Source organism: Nothobranchius furzeri, chromosome 13 (assembly GCF_043380555.1).
Source record: "Nothobranchius furzeri strain GRZ-AD chromosome 13, NfurGRZ-RIMD1, whole genome shotgun sequence".
In the NCBI taxonomy this organism is placed as follows: Eukaryota; Metazoa; Chordata; class Actinopteri; order Cyprinodontiformes; family Nothobranchiidae; genus Nothobranchius; species Nothobranchius furzeri.
This window is the reverse complement of record NC_091753.1, coordinates 66,232,636-66,253,934: the sequence shown is the minus strand read 5'-3', so window position 1 is coordinate 66,253,934 and position 21,299 is coordinate 66,232,636. Positions and strand designations below refer to the sequence as shown.

At 43.9% G+C, this 21,299-nt stretch overlaps 1 protein-coding gene across 3 annotated transcripts in view; it reads left to right on the top strand.

Moving 5' to 3' along the window:
• The window catches only part of mfrp (membrane frizzled-related protein), a 29,727-nt gene extending 8,764 nt beyond the window's left edge, over positions 1-20,963 (top strand). Inside the window, exons 2-13 of one of the 3 annotated variants that reach the window (XM_015976870.3) lie at positions 10,042-10,150; positions 10,247-10,384; positions 10,582-10,749; positions 10,828-11,047; positions 11,309-11,439; positions 11,516-11,641; positions 11,718-11,794; positions 11,870-12,018; positions 12,087-12,217; positions 20,110-20,244; positions 20,453-20,580; positions 20,654-20,963. In XM_015976870.3, coding sequence (XP_015832356.3) covers positions 10,042-10,150; positions 10,247-10,384; positions 10,582-10,749; positions 10,828-11,047; positions 11,309-11,439; positions 11,516-11,641; positions 11,718-11,794; positions 11,870-12,018; positions 12,087-12,217; positions 20,110-20,244; positions 20,453-20,580; positions 20,654-20,878 — 1,737 coding nt within the window. In that variant the 3' untranslated portion in view covers positions 20,879-20,963. Of the gene's footprint in view, positions 1-10,012; positions 10,151-10,246; positions 10,385-10,581; positions 10,750-10,827; positions 11,048-11,308; positions 11,440-11,515; positions 11,642-11,717; positions 11,795-11,869; positions 12,019-12,086; positions 12,218-20,082; positions 20,245-20,452; positions 20,581-20,653 lie in introns of all 3 variants that reach the window. The other 2 variants (XM_015976869.3, XM_015976872.3) reach the window with 2 other exon arrangements.
• Positions 20,964-21,299: the final 336 nt, after the last annotated feature.

Below are 21,299 nucleotides of genomic sequence, written 5' to 3'. Positions count from 1 at the left end.
ACAGACCTCATGATGTAGACTCACCCCACAGCTAAACAGTCAGGCTGTGTCTTCCGCTTCCTTCTGATTTGCCAGAAAATCCTTGGCTTCGTTCGCATCTTTAAAGGATTTATGTACTCCGTTAAAGTCAAAAGAGAGCACAGCAGGGAACGCCATACGAAAAGGGACATTCCTCCTTATAAGATCCGTGCAAACTGTGTTCAATGCTCTTCTAGTGAGCCGGACTTCTTGTGGGATATCTGGAGCGATGCAAAGCAAGCGGCCATCATGCTGGAGGTCTCCCAGATGTCTGGCAGCAGATAGAATCAAAGCAACATATCTGGAGCGATGAATCTTGATGATAACAGGATGAGGATTGCCGTCAGAGGGTACCCCCAGACCGCGGTGTGCACGGTCTATAGCAATAGTCAGGACCGGCAGCTGCAGAATCGTTGGTAAAAACTTTTCAAAGAACTGAATCGGGTCGCTGCCTTCCGCTGACTCCTTCAGATTCAACAGCCGGATATTATCACGCCTCGAACGGCTCTCCATGTCCACAATCGGTTCCGACAGCCGTGCATTAGCCTTAGTTTGCTCAGCTACTCTTTTCTGTAGCTGTGTTACCTCATCCTCCAGGCCGGATATGCGAGCCTCCGCCTAGGTCTGTCTAGCGGCTAGCAAGTCAGTAGCCGTCGCTATGCCATCAATATGCTTGATAAAGTTGACACTTTTCCCATTAAGCAAAGCGTCAAGCTTAACGAATGTGGCGTTCATGGTTGGATTCAGATCGCCGTGCCTCCGCAGCCACTGTGTCCCCGATATGTTTGAGTAAATCCTCCGTTGAAAGTACGGATGTAGCCGAGATAGCACTAGCATTAGCAGGCCCAGGAGAGGCGCCCTGCTGCGATGAATCCTCCGCAGGCCCCCCGGGCTGATCGTTCTGAGCTTGCATAGAAGGTTTAGGCATGGCCAAAATAGCCTGCGATGTATATCCAAGCAAAGATTAAAAGTCACGGTGCAAACAGCAAAAGTCAGGTGATGAGCAGGGAGGGACGAGAAAACCCAACCATCTTGAGACCAAGTCCAGACAAAGCTAACTCTAAACCAGCTTCTTTAGCACTGTGTGGAGGTTCCTCCAGCCATTTCTCAGTGTTAGTATTTATTTTTTCCACATGCTGGTTTATTATTTCATTTTGTTGCAATATTGTAAGATGTTTACTAATGGGTGCACACATTTAGTAATTTATCTTATACATAGTTTATGTGATCATTAACTATTTTCATTTGTAATCTGAGATTGGATGAACTGGCAGAGAGAGGGGACACGCCCAGTGTAACTCCATGCAGGAAGTGGAACATTCCATCTGGCTCCTGGAAGCAGGGAGCTTGATAATGAAGAAACCAGAAACCAGACGTTCTGAAGCTCTATTGAGTTTACCAGATTTTGTTAGGATGTATTAGTTAAACTTTTTTTTGTGGTAGTTATACTTTGTTGACTTAGTTTCCTAGGTTTATTTACTGTTAGTCTTAGTGTTTCCCCTGTCTCTCCCCTCCTCGTTGTCTGTAGGCTAGCCTGTGTGTATAAATTCCCCTGTGTGTCTCAGTTTTGGAGAGTCTTGCTTGTTACTTTTAGTTAAGGTTATTTTTGTGGCCAGTTTTTCCTTTGGGCCCATTTTTGTTTTGATTTTGGTTAATTATTTTTGAAATAAATGGAGAAGATATTCTTTTTATACCATTGTCCTGGAGTTTTACTGCTCGGTCCCTGACAGTTGGTGGCAGTGGTGGGATCTTCCAGTTAAAGGACATTGGTAAATAGATTCTCCCGAAAAAAAATTTTCTTTTCTTTTATCCTGACGAATCTACAATGAAGGGAACCAAATCTGGTAAAATCAAGTCAGCCCCTTTAGAGAGAGAAGCACAGACAGAGGATGGAGTGAGTTCTGTGCAGCTGCTGCTGAAGAGGAGGATCATGGCAGAGAGCCAACAATATCAGACCTGGCTGGCATCCTTCAAGCTCACATTGGACGACAGGAAGCCCGTGAGGTGCAGTGGGAGAAGGAGATTATACGCCAGGATCAAAGATTTAAAGATCTTCAACACCAGTTCAGTCTGTTTCAGCAAGAGTTTCAGGCCCAGACCTCTGCTGGCTTGCTACCTGGAGAGCAAGACCACGCCCGCTTCTCTGCAGGTTTGGGGCCTGCAGACCATGAGAGGCCTCATGAGTACCAGTGGAACCAGAGCCAGCACCACACTGTTCAAAATCAGGTGACTCAGTTTCTGTTAATCCTTCCTATAAAGAACCAAAATTGCAAAAGCTAAGTGAAGAGGATGACATTGAGCATTTTCTTATAACTTTTGAAAGAATAGCATGTGCATGTAGATGGCCGAGATCTGACTGGGCATTCCATTTGATTCCACTATTGACGGGTAAAGCCAGAAGTGCTTATGTACATACGGATGTGGATGCATCAATGGACTACGATCATGTTAAAGCTGCTATTTTGCAGAAATATGAAATAAGCAGTGAGACTTATCGTCTGAGGTTCCGTTCTCTTCAAGTTGAACCAAATGAGTCCCCCAGAGAACTCTTTGTGAGATTAAAGGAGCTCTATGGGAGATGGGTCAGACCCAGAGGTAAGACCATTGATGAAATTAATGAAACAATAATCCTTGAACAGTATTTCCGAATGCTATCGCCAGAACTCCAAGTTTGGATCAAGGAGCGTAATCCAAGGGATGCAGCAGAGGCAGTTTCTTTGGCAGATGCGTTTGTGGCAGCCCGTCGAAGGAACCAGTCATGGGCTTATAAGGCTATGAAAAAGGATTATACCCCTGCGCCAGGTAACACCAGTCCGACAGGGAATGTTGGTAAGCCATGTGGAAGGGAGATATTTTCCCAGCCAAACAAAAAACCTGGGGCGGAAACCTGTCTGTTATTTGTGTGGGAAAGAAGGTCACAAGTGTAAGTGTATTCTCTTTGAATTGCAGCCTCCAGCCGGGTGTAATAATTCGCAATCGCATCCTGCTGGCGGTCAATGAACGAACCCACGATTCAGTTCTTTGAAAAGTCACTCCAGGAAATCTCTGAAAATGATTGCGATTTTCACTGAGTCACGCATCAACTTGGTATGAATTACCTGGTCGAGGATTGAACTTCTTGATGCTCCGAGACATCCTGTAGATGTCAGCTGTGGTTACAAGTGGGTATGGTTGAGCTGGCTGGAGAGCTGGTACGACCACCGCAGCAGCAACAGCAGGTGCAGCAGGTGGGGGCAGTGGGGCTGGAGGCACAGGTGGATGTGGTTCTCAGCTCGAGCGCTGGCACAACCACATCAGCAGCACTGGCAGCAGGTGGAGGAGCAGGTGGAGCCGGTGGGGCTGGCGTGAGTGAATGGGGTCACCCTTCCTTCTCTAGTGAGATCAGAAATCTTTGTTTTTAAATCAGCATTTTCTGTAGCCCAGGCTTGTGCCTGATTCACAGCTGAAAGGACAGCAGCCCTCAGCTCACCCACCTCTTTCTGTAAACCAGTTACTTCATTTTCTGCTCTGATTTTCTTATCCAACAACACTGCATTCTCATCTTGAGCTCTAGTTAGTTCATTTCTCCAATTCTTCATTTCAGCAGCAGAGTCACTCCTCTGCTTTTGGCTCATTTGCTCAGATAGTATGCGCATAGCGACTTGTGTACTCATGTGACTCTCAGCTTCTTTGTGCCAGAGAAAAGCTAGGAAAACAGCAAATCACCCCAGATTCTCCATGCAGGCTGCTGCTCCAACTTTCTCACCCCCGTTGGGCAAATTATTCACGTGTCTCAGCAACATGTTTAACAAGTCATCTGGCGTACGGTCCATCAAAGAGTTATCATAGCCACAAGCAGAGCTGTAGCGCCCACACACATCAAAACAGAATCGATGATTCTTTTACCCACAGTGGGAAAGCAAAGCTCTTCCTGATCAGACGTAACTAATCAAACAAGAGTACACCGAACACAAGAGGAAGGAGTAATGTACAAGAGATGCCACAAGATGGCGATAGAGCGCTAAGCAAAACAGTTGGTAGGGGGTGCCACGTCAGCCCGTCACGTGACGTCGTCACGCACGACGACGGGCCCAAAATGGTGGATGGGCCGTCGGTAGAGATCGTCTCTCAGCAATAAAAATCAAAAATATATGCCAAAAACTGCTAGAAAAATGCAGGAGCTTGTTTTGTGGAAGATAGCGAGTTGAGACGCAGGCAAACGCTATGCTGGACAGTTGGTAGCACCGCGGAATTCGATCCTGCGGAGTTACCAAGCCTTTTCTAATGTTAGCAGCTACACAGCTCTCCACGCAAGCAAGGCCTGGAGCTTCAAGTCCAGGCGTTTTTAGATTTAAAGTTCACTCGGAAAATCAACCTCTTCTTGCCAATGGCATACCGTGCACAGGTTCTCGTAATTAATTGTCGTAATAGCGTGTAATTCACGGTATATTACTTCGCTAACGCTCTTCCGGATAGAGCTAAGACTAGCAAATTTGAGCTAGTCAAGCTATGGAAATCAAATGCGCGCGTCTGATTCGGTAAAACGACAGCAGCTACAGGCTGCCTGGATTATTCCAGTATAAATTCAGAATTAATGTTTGGTATTTTTGCATCGGGCTGTTTAATAATCATGGCTGATCAGTTCCGGATTAGAGGTAGCTTGGTGCTAACGGTGGAAAAAGGACTTTTCCTATCTCACGTTACACACGCATCAAGACAAGTGAGAAAATCACACACATACGTAAATGCATTTACCTTCCAATTAGTGATGTGTTGGTCGTGAACGAACTGTCTCTAAGAGCCGGCTCTTTGAAGTGAACGACGGGAGCCGCCTCGTCATTGGGAGCCGTCCCCTCCCCTCCCCCCTCCCCCCCTGCCTTGGTGAAAGCTACAGGCGATTGGTCAACATGTGTAACTGCGTGTCCAGACTGTTTACACACAGAGCAGTAGGGGCGGGGAAGAGGGAGGATCAGACTCAGACACACAGCAGAGCACATGTGGGAGGAGGGAGACGAGAGGGAATGAGGAGGAGGAAAAAGGCGACCGAGAGGGAGGAGAGTGCGACGAAGACGGTGAGAAAAAGAGCGGCAGCAGTTGGAAAGTGGAGATTTCAAGCATTATTTTGGTTATAAATGTACTCCACGCAACAGAAAATCTGAGGAGCCACTTGGGAGCCGAAAGAGCCGGCTTTTTTTGGTGAGCTGAGCCAAAAGAGAGAGAGAGAGAGAGAGAGTCTGATTGGTCCTTGAATGTTCACCAGAAGATTTAGAGTTCTTTGTTTATTCAGGGACCGTAAGACACTTCGTATCAATTCAGACAGTCTATTTTATAAAAAAAAGAAAAGAAATTTATTTTCTAAATAATTAAAAACATGACAAGGAACACTTTATGTGAAGGATGAATCTAAGTGGATGGAATGTGAGGTGTGATGATGTGTGATTATGATGTTATCAGAACCCTCGTATCTGAAGAAACTGAGTTCTGAGTGGGAGGAATTTGGTCTGCTATAAACTATAGTGATGGTTTATAAAACCACATCAGACGCAATCTGTCGAGTCTACGTACCCTTATCGAAGACTCTTTTGGATCCAAGATGTCGGGGAGTCCGTGAACCCCATGGTACCGAAGTCCGTAGAGAAACCGCAGTACGACCAGGTCAGTCCAGAGTCGTCTCCAGGTCACGACAAACAGGTGGACTTGTTTCGCGTCTATGGAGGACTCTTAAGGAGTCGGAGCTGGTTCGGCTTTATTCTGAAAGAACTGTTTGCGGTCAGCTGTAGCGTCCAACAGGTTTTGACAGATTGTCAAAGATGCGACAGGAGAAGAGGCTTCCTCCGATGGCCAGTCAGAGTTGGACTCAACTGAATCACTCAGGAAGTGGTTCTGTTTTAATAATGGCCATATTTTGGTTTACTGACAAATCAGAACTTGCCCTGTAAAGGGGTTTTGCCAACAAACTCAGATACACACCTCCCTCAGATATGAAGATGCTGATTTTGTGGATAAGAACATATCTATGTGCAGTGACATTAATTTTAACTTGCGTCATGGAGATATGGTGAGTGTGTCTTGTCCAGTCAGTGCTCTGATTAAATATATGGGTCATATGTTTCATTTCATCCTTATTAATCTTTCAATGTAATAATAATATTCATTTCAACTTCAGTAATTTAAGCACAGATTAATCAAAACATCTCATTTAACCATATTGTCCGTTTCATCATATGATTAGTAACTCATATTGTTCATTACATGATCTAATTATGAAAGTTCATCCATCTTGTTCTGTGAAGAAGAGCAGTCTTAGATTAGAGGGAGCTTGTAAGGGACCTTGGGCAAGCAACAGTATCCTTCTTGCAGAATAAAGGCACCAGTTAAGACTTTTCTCTCCAAATGGCCGGATACTGAAGAGGTCAAACTGTAGGTGGATAACTGACCATTTCTGGAGGCTACTGTGTGTGTGTGTGTGTGTGTGTGTGTGTGTGTGTGTGTGTGTGTGTGTGTGTGTGTGTGTGTGTGTGTGTGTGTGTGTGTGTGTGTGTGTGTGTGTGTGTGTGTGTGTGTGTGTGTGTGTGTGTGTGTGTGTGTGTGTGTGTGTAAGGCGGATCAGAGTGATGTGGGGTCATTTTAATCTGTAAAGAACTTTGAGCTGCATCAAATGTATAACAAGCGCCTTATAAACAAAATTTGCCTTGTTTAATGAGCACCAACAGAGCCACAAGCTCTGGTATGGTAATGAGAGTTAACGTGATGAGCAGCTTCTCTCTATAATGGAGACAGCGGGTGGAACCAGGACCCAACTGGGGGAGTTCCCAGTGAGCAGGTGTTGTATGTCGGCATTTTTAGTCATCTGTTTTTTTGGGCCGGTGCTACTCTGTAGATCACCTGCTGCTGCTGATGAGAGGATTTCTCCTGTCAGGAACAGGTGAGCTGTTGCCAACCCTAACCCAACAAGCTTCTGCTCCTAGAGACACATTCTAGCCCAGAGTGACCTGTTATTTATAGTTTTATAATTAATATTAGGTGAATGCACTAAAGCCACAGGTGATGGAAAATCAGATGAAATAAGCCTGAACATGTTCTCCCACAGCTTAGCTCTGTTAGAAAGAAGCAGATGTCTGCTTCAGCTGGACAACATCAAGTATAAAAAGTGTTCACAGATCTTTAATGAACAAACAATATTCATCATTTTTTATTTTAGTATTGTGTATTTCATTTCTAAGGTCTGGATGTCTGTGAACATTACTGAATATTCTGACTGGTGTAAATAATACACAATATTGTTAATACCAGGTCTGGATGTGGTTCGGTCTGAGGTATAAAACTCTGCCCTGGGCCTAAAGCCCTGCAAATACATTTAGTTTCTATAAACAACAACAACAAATAAATAACAGCAGCTGGATTCTAACTTGTTCCTTAAGCTGAGTCACGTAGTTTAACAAGTTCTGCACGCTCACACGTTCACCAGCAGCTCTGCCAGCTGATTGGTTCTGTAGTAACTAGTGACATCATACAGGTGTGATCCTGAGCAGCATGGATGCATCAGAGGATTTCTTTGTAGTCATTGTTCATAATGGATTAAAGACAAGGATGTATGATCAGTCACATAATATTATAATACCATCAACATGTACAGACACCTTATTATGTACCTTATTATATATATATATATATATATATATATATATATATATATATATATATATTAGTGGTGGGCATAGATTAATTTTTTTAATCTAGATTAATCTCACTGTAATCTTGGAATTAATCTAGATTAAAATGGCACATTCAAATTCTGCCAAAGGCATATGTGTGTGCTACCTAGATAATGAATAAAAGCAAGTCGTTGAGAATGGAGGCGTATTTCTTGTTTCAGTAATGCATCACAGACTGATAAAGCAGTTTTACTACGATAACTGATGATGAAAATAAATAATGATCAATAAGTATTTGTGTTTAATAGCTGTTTATTCAGTTCAACAAATTCTGCACTGTAGGTCTTACAGAATAGGTCATGATTAACTATTTACAGTCAGTAGCATTTGGTCAATCAGTCCAAGCTCTATTTCTCCTTCTTCCACCAGTCACTCAAGCAGACCAGCTTGTTCACATTGTCTGGTGACAAACTAGATCTTCTCTTCTACACAATATGGCCTGCTAAAGAAAAAAGTATATACAGTAGATACACACACACACACACACACACACACACACACACACACACACACACACACACACACATACATACATACATACATACATACATACATACATACATACATACATACATACACACACAGAAACTATCTGGCCTGGGGAGGGGGTTAAATTTCTGGGGTGCCCTTCCAATGCCCCCCTTTAGTTTGCATGTAGAATCGCCTCTGGTGAATAGGAGCGAGAGCTGGAAATGATGCCACAGCTCACCTGTATGAGCAGAAGCCAACTGCTGCTGTTGTTGCCTCTGAAAATGGCAAGGGGAGTTATCCTAGCTCAACTTTTCTAAATAAATATAAGAATTTATGAGTAAAACGTTTATTATTACAGGTAAATTTGAGTCGAAGCCACATGAACAACGACCTGTAGAAACACTTTATCACAATAAACAGCTGCTAAAAGAGCTAAACTTAGTTGGAAACCGCACCTGTCTGAGAAAGTCGTCTCGGTTTTCTCACACGGGGGAAAGCCCGGCTAGAAATGTCGGAGGTAACAGGGGCGTGTCCAGGGGGTGGCCTGGGGTAGCACATGCCACCCTTGGAATCTGATTGGCCACCCCAGGTGCCACCACACTAATTTACCTTTAAATAGGCTTTTCATTGTCCACAAAAGGCTTGGGGGTAAAACAAAAAAGTATAACCACTGGTGCCACCCATGCACAAAGTTGTGCCTCACCTGGGCCACCCCAGTTTAAAAGATCTGGACACGCCACTGGGAGGTAAACAAAACAAAATAAAAAGAATGAAAGTCGGATTTATGGATTAAACTCTGGTTAAAGTACATAAATTATTTACTTGTCCCGCGCTATGAGATGGGAGAAGCGCTGCTGGTGGCGACGGTGCGACTGTTCGGCTGCATGGGGAACAATAAACTCCGCGAGCCTGGCGTCCGTCCATACCATACCTACGATGATCCGCGCTGAGTACACATCCGCGCCAGCCAGGTATCCATCCGCGCAATGTGAAAGTCATCATAGTTTACTTAGTATAGACCCAGATCCCAACCCAACTTTGAGAATAGATTAACGGCGTCATTTTTTTTATCGCGCGATAAGAGTCTGGCTTTGCCGCAGCGCGTTAACGCCGATAACGGCCCACCCCTAATATATATATGTGTGTGTGTGTGAGTGTGTGTGTGTGTGTTTCACTTATAAATTCAAGTTATCATCCAACATCACTTAAATTTTTGGGAAGTCTTTAAACTCATCTTCTTCAGGCTTAGAGTGAAGAAGAAAGTATCATTTCTGTAGCGCCTCTCAAGATAAAAATCACGAGGCGCTTCACAAAAACAAAAAATGTAAAAATATACAAAAGAATTTAGAAAATGATTAAAAATACATTTAAAATGAGCAAAAAATAGACAATTGTGATTAAAAATGTAAAGAAAGAGAGAGAGAGTGAATAGGAGGGAAATCAGTGGATCCTGAGGAAGGTGGAATAGGTGGGGAGGGCAGGAGCTTTGTCCTCCATGAAGGAGCAGGCTTAACACCAAAATCAGCAGCCATGCCAGAGGCCCAGGAGATAATACCAGTAAGCTCTTAGGCCCGACCCAATGCTGCTCAGGCCATGGTGGATCCAGCGGTCTAAGGGGGCCCAGAACCTGGACCTGGCCCCCAGGCAGCCAGGAGCGAGATGCCACAACAGTGTTTGTCCACTTTCACCTGCAGCTTAGCAAATACAAGTTATGACTGCTTCACCAAAAACTGTTTGACTGTCTGTTGAAAGGAGGAATGACACGTTTTTTAAATTCATTGTTTAAATTGTTTCAACATAGTTCTTAGAAACGATTGTTTGATTTTCAGTTCCACTTTCCTTCTCCTGCTGCTCCCAGAATGTGTTTTTTAACCCCACCTTTGAGCTGGAGGGGGAGCGAGAAGAGAGGGTGGAAGGATTCAGGATTTCTTCCTGCACCCCTGAGCCCATCAAGCCACCAGCAGCCAGTAAGAAATCCAACAAGTTTACCCATCTGCAGGATAAGAGCTGGACTGCACCCCTGGATCATTTAGTGACTGTTGAAGGAATATTGTGTGTGTCAGGCCCAGGCTGTGGGGTTTTTGAAGCGTGTGTGATGCGTCTGTGGGGACCAGGTCGTGGCTTGGGGGTGGTGGTGATCTCTGCTGTAGCCCTGCTCCTGGTAGCTGCTCTGGGACTGGCCCTGGCCCTCATTCTGACTCGTGAGTCCCTCCTGCACCTTACATCTCGTCAGCACTAATTTATTTCATATGATCAATTGTATTTATGAACCTAAATGGTGCGTACACGGTTTAAACACACCACGTAGGTTCAAGACAATTCCCAGGTGTCTTGTTGGAAGACTGCTAGAATTCTCTGACCAAAGGAGAACATCACACAATGTCCTTCCCTTGTGCAGAGATGAAAGGCCAGACCCTGGAGGACCAGTCACTGACCACAGCTGCTCCTGACCTGCAAAGTGCTGAACACAAAGCATCCCAGATGTCACCAACGGTCCCTTTGTTCAGAGGTCAGATGGTCAGCACAGTTTCACCACATTCTGCCACAACCCCCCCAACTGAAACACGTAGGTCCATCCCTCACCCAAAAGATGTGCAGCTGTTTTCTTTATTCTGCTTCACCTGATTGAACTTGTTTCTTTCAGGTTGTGGGGGGGTTCTGAATGACTCGGTGGGCAGCTTCAGCTCCCCAAACCACCCAGGCTCCTACCCTCCTAACTCCCTGTGTGTGTGGGTGATCCGTGTCCCGGCTCCATACCTGGTCCAGATTCGTGTTTCCTCTCTTGCAGTGGAGGGGCCGTCTCCTTGTCTGTTTGACTGGTTGGGTGTCCAGGAGCAGACCGAGCAGCGCACAGTGGTCAGCAGGTCAGTCAAACATCCAGTAGGTGGCGCTAAACACACGCGAATGTAAGGAGGGCTTTTCAAAGTATTCTTGGCTTCATGGAAAATGTGAAAGACTCACCTTTTCCTTATTTTCTTTCCTGGAAAATGTTGCAACTCAATTGAAGAAATTCTAAAAAATTGCAAAATCCTATAAAAACAGAGTTTCAGTGTTCATCCCTAAAGGTTGTTCAAAGGAAGGTATTGAAAGCACAAATATGATTCCAGTGAGTCTTCTTCCTGCAGGTTTTGTGGCAACGTTGCTCCACCAACAGTTAACTCCAACAGCAGCACAGTGTGGGTCACCTTCCGCTCTGACGCCAGCATCACAGGCAACGGCTTTGCTGCACAGTACAGAGCTGTGCTCCCCAGGCACAGTTAGTGTCCTGCACTAGCACATTTGTGTTGCTGACCGTCCTTTTTTCTGCAAGTTTCTGCTGTGCATGTCCTCAGAGAGCTGCACCAGAGAAGAGTTCATGTGTGACGGCGGCCGCTGTCTGCTGCCTGTGTCTGTGTGTGACGGACACCCAAACTGCGACGATCAACAGGATGAAGCAAACTGCAGCCACAAGCACAAGGGTGAGAGCTGATGGTGTGTTCAGCACAATAATACAGGTTCAGGACACAAAACATGTGAACAATGCTGCTTCAACAGAGTGTGGAGGCCAGACCTTTGGGCCGTACGGTTCCCTGGCGAGTCCAAATCACCCCAAGCCTTATCCTCACCAACAGGTAGAGCTAAAAGGACGCCATAACACCAGAAACATAGAAGATACAGGACAGTGACACATTTTTGTGTGTTTTCAGTTGTGTACATGGCACATAGCAGTTGACAAAGGTCATGTCATCACGCTGAGCTTCAGAAACTTCAGCCTGGAGACTCAGGATGTGTGTGAGTTTGACTACGTGGAGGTTCACGACAGCAGCAATGCTGAAGCTGGACGGCTCTTGGGGAGGTGAGCTATTCCACAGCCTCATCCTCCACGTTTGGTTATTTAAACACAGACTGTTTTGCCTACTCCAGATTTTGCGGAACCACCATCCCACCAGACCTGACCTCCTCTGGCTCTCACATGACAGTGGTGTTTGTGGCCGATGAGGGTGTGGCAGACAGCGGTTTCAGCGCCACATACCAGGCTGTTTTTGTTACGGACAGTGAGTTTTTACTGTGGTGAAAATCAAATCCACATTCAACCAAAGTGCTGCAGTTCCAGGAGGGGTGTGTGTGTGTTTATAAAACATTATGACATTTTAGATAAATGGAGTAAGCTACATGTATCTAAAGAAAATGACCATTTTTGTGTTGTATACAGGGTGGGCCATGTATGTGGATACACCTTAGTACAATGGGAATGGATGGTGATATTAACATTCTGTTTGTGGCACATTAGTATATGTGAGGGGCAAACTTTTCAACATGAGTGGTGACCATGGTGGCCATGTTGAAATCGGCCATCTTGGATCCAACTTTAGTTTTTTCAACAGGAAGAGGCAGGGGCGTCAGAATGGGGGGGGGGGGGGGGAAGGGTACCGTTTACCCAGGGCCCACTGCAGGGAGGGGCCCTGAGACAGCTTTGAATAAAAATGTTTTATTGTTGTTGTTTTTCCCCCAACTTACTTAATGTCTTAATAAACATCCCTTTACCTGGATAAATAGGTTAAGAAACAGAATTTCGCCTTAAAAATAATAAATGAATAATCTCTGAGGCATCCATCACCCCTTAAAAATGTGCAAAGTGGTTTAGTCCACATCAGCGGCCAGGGGCTGCACGGCCGCCTGTACAGCTAATGAGACATCGCAGATGCCGACAGCCAGAGCTGGAGGCAGGAGAGTCAGTCATGTCTTTTCCCAAGAAAGGGAAATCTGGCTTCCAGAAAAGAAGGAGAAGGAGGAAAAGTTAATTGAACAGAAGCAAGTATTGACTAGGTTTTTCAAGAAGGAAGGTGAGCAGCAGCAGAACACAGTTTTAGCTGATATTAGCTAGCTCTCAGAAGCTGCATTCATGTTAGGTGTTCAGTGTTAAACGCCTTTAGCTTCACCATCAAGATCAAATATAAATTAATTAGTGTTATCAGTGAAAACACTAATTAATATATATATATTAATCAGAATTATTATCGCGGGCGGCCGCCGCCAATTAATTCGCGGACCTCGCAGTAAAAACAGGTTCAGTCTGTGTGGATATTTCAGCTCCTTCCCAGTCATGGACCAGGACAAACTTGGTATCAATGGATTCGTGGTAATCTCAGGAATGAGAAGCTGCCGCTGTCTTTCGTATAGCATGATGACACTGGTGTTAGAGGATTGTTATTGACTTGGTTAGATATTTTAAGCCTATTTTAAATTTCTTTATATTTGATCTTGAAAACAGACAATCTTATAATTTGGCTGATAATGCAGGGATTATAAAATTTAGAGTACATTACATTCACAGAGAGAACCTGGTTTATTTCATGTCATATGTATTTAATATATCAATATATATCAGTATTAGCAAAGCTTAACATCATGAACCATGACAGACATGACTGAAGAGCAGATGAAGATATCATGCCAGGCACTGATGAGAAAATATTACAAGGATCTCACAGCTGAATTTGAGAATGAGATGCTACACCTGAGAACAATATCTGGTGCCACATTTCCACACATTCGGTCTCCTCTTGAGCTGCTTAATGCCATCTATACAGGATGCAATTACAGAGCATTTTTGGAGAAGTTTGTATTGGACTGAGGATATTTTGCACACTACCTGTGACTGTTGCTGGGGGTGAACGGGCTTTTAGCAAACTGAAACTGGTGAAAAATTATTTTATATATATAAATGGCGGACGTAGCAGGCAGCGAGGCATCAGCTCCTGGTCCAGTTCCTAAACTATCCCGACTAAAACCAGAGGTGTATAGGATGACAGATGGCAAGGTGATTGTGGAGGATGAACTTCTTAATTTCCTTGCTGTTAAAATTAAAACCTTGAGCCAGGATGAAATTGTGTTGTTGGCCACGAACACATTTGAATCTGAGGGGATTGAAGCTTCAAAAAAAGTTCTGTTTGAGCTCTGCCCCAGTACTTCACAGCGGTGCGTCGGATATAAAGGGCAGCACAAAGACGCCAATAATATCAAGCTCTGCCTTAAAGTGCTGAATGCGTGTGGGGAAAATATCCCTAGATTTGTATCCCATCACTTGGAGGATTTACCACCTGTTACATTCTCCAGCCTGGATGTATGCTGTTTGCTGCGGCGGATGGAGCAATTGTGTACGGAGGTTAGTGCTTTGAAACACGTAGCCAAACTTCAGGCAGATGTCTGTGAGCAAGTTCGGGCCGAAGCTGGAGAAATTAACCAGCGAGTGGCCGCACTGGAGCGTCAGTTAGGCGACCTGGCTGGTTCTACTATTCTAAATGAGCAGGGACCAAGGACGGGTCCTTTTCTGCATCCGAGTAATAACTCAGAGGAGCGGCTGGAGAGTAATGGCGGCCTGGCCGAGAGGCAGGGAGTTGGCGTTTTGGCTGATCAGAGGATCGGGATGGGCCCTGTGGAGGCATGTGCCTCTGTGACTTCACGGAGTGGTGAAGATCGGACTTTGTTAGCGGCCTCTGGTTCTAACATGAAGAACACTGCGTTTACAATGAATATGGTGGAACCGGAGCCTCTCACACGCTCCCCACAGTGGAGTACAGTCGTGAAGAAGGGCAGGCCTCGTCAGAAGCCGGAGAAGGTTGCTGCAGGGATGCATGTTCCTTCCGCGACTAGACATAACAAGAGGCCTGGAGCCGGATCTATTATTGGCACTGGAACTGTGAGTACTATAAAAACTGTAAAGACAAAATTAGTGAGTGTGTTCGCCACTAAATTTGCCCCAGAAGTTGATACAGAAACGCTCTAATTGTATCTTAAAGAGAAACTTAACAGAGACGTCACCTGTCTGAAAATTGTTAATTTACGGAGCAGATTTGGCTCCTTTAAGGTTACGGCTGAGTGTGATGACATTGGTGAAATGTATAACCCTGAGCTTTGGCCTGAAGGGGCTCTGGTCCGACGGTATTATGAACCACGGAACCCCCGCTCTCTCCGCTCTGCTAATGTGTCTCCAGCAGGGGATGTTCCCCCTGGTCCTAACACCTCAGCATAAGCATGTCTCTTCGGGTGCTGTCCTATAATTGCCGTGGCCTGCGTCTGGGCCATGATGCAGGGGATAGAGCTCGACGTATTGTTGTGGACAGCTTGCTTGAAGAATGTGAAATATTGTGTTTGCAAGAGACTTTTTTACCTAAACAAGACCTGGACAAACTTAACTGCCTTAACTCTAAATTTTTCGGAGTGGGGGAATCAACTACTGATCTCAGCACAGCTATAGTCAGGGGTAGAATATCAGGAGGAGTGGCTGTGGTTTGGAACAAAAGAATTGATGCTGTAATTAAGCCACTCAGACTGGATGTAGATTGGTGTATTGGCATACAATATATCCAGAATAACATTAGTTTTGTTATCCTTAATATTTATACTCCATACGAAACTGCTGGAAATGAAGGGGAATATATTAGTAGGTTGGCTTTTATTAATGCATTTATTCAAAGTCACAGTACTTATAGTATATATGTTGTGGGCGACTTTAATGCTGATGTTTCAGATACAAAATCTCAGTTTGCTAAACACTTAACACAGTTGTGTGAAGACAATGATCTTGTTCTATCTAGCAAAGTGTTGTTGCCAAAAGACAGTTACACATATATTAGTGAGAGTTGGCATACTACATCATGGCTGGATCATTGTATTAGTACAGCTGATGGTCATGCAGCTTTGGATAGCATGACTATAAAATATGGGGTAACTGTGTCAGACCATATACCTCTTGCTTTCTCTATAAATGTGGAACAGCTGCCTGATACAATGGGAGTTAATTATGTTAATAATAATTATGATAATATAAAAGTAGAATGGGCAGCATTAAGTGACAAAGACATATCGGCTTATAGTTATAATACAGATCAATACCTGAACAATATCTCTGTGGCTAAAGAGGCTATCCTGTGTGAAGATGTCACCTGTAAGATTCTCAAACACAAAAGTGATCTATGCTCTATGTATGAGGATATAGTGGACGCTTTGTATGAAAGTGGTAGACCCTTTCATGTCAAAGGTAAGAATAAGCAGAAACCTCATATCAGGCCTGGCTGGAAAGAACATGTTGCCATGTATCAGGATGAAGCGCGGGTAGCTTTTAAATGTTGGGATATGGTTGGGAGACCTAGGCAGGGTGTGGAATTTGAACAGAAAAAACGTGCAAATGCCAGATATAAGTATGCTGTTCGTTTTATATCAAAAAATGAGCAGATCATGAGGGCAGATTCAATGGCCAGGAAATTTATGAGTAATGATGTCAAAGGTTTTTGGAAAGATGTGAAAACAGTTAATAATTGCAAATCATCTCTACCAGGTGCTGTTGAAGGTGTTTCTGGGGAAGATAATATTGCAGCATTTTGGAGACATCATTATTATGCATTGTTTAATTGTTTGAAAGGTGACCAGCATGAGGATGGCTCTGTAATTAATGATGAATCTATATGTGTAACGACCCATGAGGTGCATGATGCTATTCACAAACTAGCCGATAATAAGGCTTCTGGTCTGGATCACATTAGTGCAGAGCATTTGAAATATGCTAGCCAAAGACTAGCTCCCCTTTTAGCTCTATGTTTTACAGGGTTTATGATTCATGGCATACTACCAGACTCAATGATGGCAATTCTGCTTGTTCCAGTCATTAAGAAGAAATCTGGGAAGGTGACCAGTACGGATAATTATAGGCCGATTGCACTAGCCAGTGTTTTATCTAAAGTTCTTGAAAGAATCATATTTGATAGAGTCACTATGTACCTAAGTTCCTTGGATAATCAGTTTGGCTTTAAGCCAAAACATGGTACTGACATGTGTATATACGCACTTAAAGAAATGGTCAACTGGTACAGAAATAGAAATTCTTCTGTCCTTATGTGTTTTATTGATGCTTCTAAGGCTTTTGATCGTGTAAACCACAGAAAACTTTTTATTAGGTTAAAGCTACGGGGGTCCCTGGGTTTATTGTGAGAATCCTGTCTTACTGGTATGCTCATCAGAAGATACAAGTTAAATGGGGTGCCAGCATCTCTGCACCATTTGGCGTTAGTAATGGTGTTAGGCAGGGTGGAATTCTGTCTCCTATCTTATTTAATCTGTACGTTGACGATCTGTCTGTGCAGCTCAGAGCCTGTAACACAGGATGTTTGATGGGTACAACTTTGATCAACCATCTGATGTATGCTGATGATCTGGTGGTCTTTAGTCCAAGTAGTGCTGGTTTACAGCAGCTCCTAAATATCTGCTCTGAATATGGTGTGCAGTACGATATTCAGTATAATGCTGTTAAAAGTGCTATCTTGATATGTAGAACCAAGCAGGATAGAAAGCTAAACTTTCCTGTGTTCAAACTGTCTAATAGTGATCTTAATGTGTGTGAGAAGGTGAAATACCTTGGCCATTTTATAACCGATCAAATGCGTGATGATGCTGACATCCACAGACAGTGCTGTAAGCTGTATGCACAAGCTAACGCTATAGCTCGTAAGTTTGGTTTTTGTTCACCTCCAGTTAAGGTGGCTTTATTTAAAGCATATTGTACTCCACTTTACACAGCCCAACTTTGGTCATCCTACAATCAAAGCAGCATGAACAAGCTGCAAGTTGCATACAACGATGCCTTAAGGATCATACTTAAAATACCCAGAGGGGGCAGTGCCAGTCAGATGTTTGTAACAGCAGGCATTTGTACTTTTAAAGCTCTTTTAAGAAAACTCATATTCACTTTTACAGGCCGACTGGATAGCTCTGCCAACAGTATAATTTTAGCAATCACTGATCCTACTGTGAGCAGTTGTCGCTATTTCTCCAGTATAAGGAAATACTGGTTGAAGTGTTTGTGTGTTTAATCTTGTGTGGAACAGTTTATAGTAAAGCTTTTAATTACATTTAGATTTTTATTCAATTTTATGCTGTTATCTTTTTATTCTATTTATCTATTTTGTTTCATTGATCTGTTGTTTTATATGTATTTTATCTGGACCTAAGAGTCTGTCAATAAAGATTATCTATCTATCTATTTGAGATCAACAATGTCCCAGGACAGACTGAACAGCCTAGCTCTTCTTTCTATTGAAAGCCAATTAGCCAAAGGATTGGACTTTAAAGATATTATAAGTGATTTTGTTAACATGAAGACCCGTCAGTGGGCATTTACTGGAAAATAAATTCCAGGATTTTTGTTTGAACACATTGTTGGCAAATAAAAATAATGATATGTGAAGTCTGGGCATTTCACTTTTATTATGCTGGCATTTGTATTTGCTCAATATAGAGGTTAAACTAAGATCATATTTACTATCTTGTCTTATAGCATGACAAAAAATGTGTAAGAGAGATATTAAGTAATTGAGCATGGGGGCCCACCTAGAAGACTTGTACCTGGGGCCCAGAATTTGGTGCTACGCCCCTGGGAAGAGGGTCATGTGACACATCAAACTTATTGGGGATTTCACGATATAAACAATGGTGTGCTTGGTTTGAACATAACTTTATTCTTTCATGAGTTATTTACAAATTTCTGACCACTTATAAAATGTGTTCAATGTGCTGCCCATTGTGTTGGATTGTCAATGCAACCCTCTTCTCCCACTCTTCACACACTGATAGCAACACCGCAGGACAAATGCCAGCACAGGCTTCCAGTATCCGTAGTTTTAGGTGCTGCAAATCTCACATCTTCACACCATAGACAATTGCCTTCAGATGACCCCAAAGATAAAAGTCTAAGATCGTGAGACCTTGGGGGCCATTCAACTGGCCCACGATGACCAATCCACTTTCCAGGAAACTGTTCATCTAGGAATGCTCGGACCTGACACCCATAATGTGATGGTGCACCATCTTGCTGGAAAAGCTCAGGAACATGCCAGCTTCAGTGCATAAAGAGGGAAAGGCATCATCATGTAGCAATTTCAAATATCCAGTGGCCTTGAGGTTTCCATTGATGAAGAATGGCTCCACTATCTTTGGACCATACCACACCATACCATCACTTTTTTGTTCCAACAGTCTTGGAGGGATCTATCCAATGTGGGTTAGTGTCAGACCAATAGCGGTGGTTTTGTTTAATTTCACCATTCACATAAAAGTTTGCCTCAGCCCTGAACAAAATCTTCTGCGTGAACTGAGGGTCCTGCTCCATTTTTTGTTTTGCCCATTCTGCAAATTCTGTGTGCCGATCTGGGTCATCTGCAGTAGCTGGAGTTTTTAAGGGTGCCATTTGTGAGAAGCTAATATTCGCCGAAGGGGTGTTCGACTAATGCCACTCTCCAGTGACATGCTACGAGTGCTAACCTGTGGGCTCTTGCTGAATAAAGCAAGGACAGCCACTGATGTTTCTTCATCAGTGACAGTTTTCATGTGTCCACATTTTGGCAAATCCAACACTGAACCAGTTTCACGAAACTTAGCAAGCAGTTTGCTAACTGTAGCATGGGAGATGGGTGGTCTTGTAGGGTGTCTTGCATTGAAATCTGCTGCAGTGACCCAGTTACTGCGTTCACCAGATATCAACAGTTTAGATCTGCTCCTCACGTGTTAACCTTTCACATGTCAATGGCTGTGAGCAAAGAGAAACTTGTAAATAACTCATGAAAGAATAAAGTTATGATCGAACCAAGCACACCATTGTTTTTCTTGTGAAATTCCCAGTAAGTTTGATGTGTCACATGACCCTCTTCCTGTTGAAAAAAAAAATTGGATCCAAGATGGCTGACTTCAAATTAGCCACCATGGTCACCACCCATCTTGAAAAGTTTGCCCCCTCACATATACTAATGTGCCACAAACAGAACGTTAATATCACCATCCATTCCCATTGTACTAAGGTGTATCCATATACATGGCCCACCTGTAGAAGTCAGTCTAAAGTAAAGCTCAAACAAATGTTCTGCTACTGGAGTACTGGGAGGCTGTGGTGTTTCTAAAGGGACGTGTGAGCCGGACCAGTTTGCCTGCGGGTCTGGAGAGTGCTTCCAGCAGCAGTGGCAGTGTGATGGGTGGAACGACTGTCCCGATGGAGCTGACGAGACGGGTTGTAGCAACTCCACCTATCCTCCTTTCAGTGAGTCTATCTTATCTGTGACCTCCATCCAAGCGGCTTTTGTCTCCTCTGTCTCTTGATATGGGGGGGGGGGGGGGTCTGGTTACAGAATCAGGGCACAGAAAGTGCCTCTGCTCAGGTTAACTAATGTTCTAGTTTGAGTGATTACATTAAATAAACAAGGTTAGTTACACACTGCCTTTCTAAGTTCCTTTCCCTCTAAACTCAGCCTCGCCGTGTGAGATCATCGAGGTGGAGATGTGTCAGGGTCTCAGCTACAACCTGACATCCTTCCCTAACGTCTGGCTCTCCATTGTTGACCAGAGAGAAGCCGCCACACTCCTGCGGCAGTATCGGGTGAACCTCTGAAACAGCTTCCACGTTATGAGATCTACTGGTAGCTGATGTTAACTCTTAGCTTTGCCACCAGGTGCTGATGGAGTTGGTGTGCTTCAGGCCTCTGCAGAGGCTGGTTTGTGGGATGTTTCTTCCACAGTGCAGCCCTCGTGGGGGTGTCCTCCAGCCCTGCCGCTCTGTCTGCTCTTCTGCAGAACAGCAGTGCAGCCAAGCCCTGGACCTCTTCTCCTTCAGCTGGCCATTCAACTGCCATCTTCTACCTGACTCTCAAGATCCACTGGAGTGTTCTGAGCCCTAAAGTTCCCCCTGTGCTACAAGGGATCACCAGATCTGTTTCCACTGATTTTGGCCAACCCCTAAATAAAGAACCAGTTCAAACAAGCAGTTTTCTTGTGGATGTGCTTTAAAAGGTGCACCAGTAGCTATTTTAACGGTAAAACTTTGAAACAAACGTTAATAAGAGTGCAGTTGAAACTGTTCAAACATCCAAGCTAACTACAGAAAATACAAAATTATGTTTTTAAATATTGATTGATTTATGAAGGGAACAAACCAGTCTGGTCCTGCCTGAACTCACCTGTTTTACGTCTTGGAGGCACCAGCAGTGGCTGCGAAAACAGCTGATGAGTCTTTCATCCCTCTGAAGGACTTCTGTCCTGCTCTTCTCTACAAAATCGTCTCAGTTCAGACACACCAGAGGGTTTCCAGAAGCAGGGCTG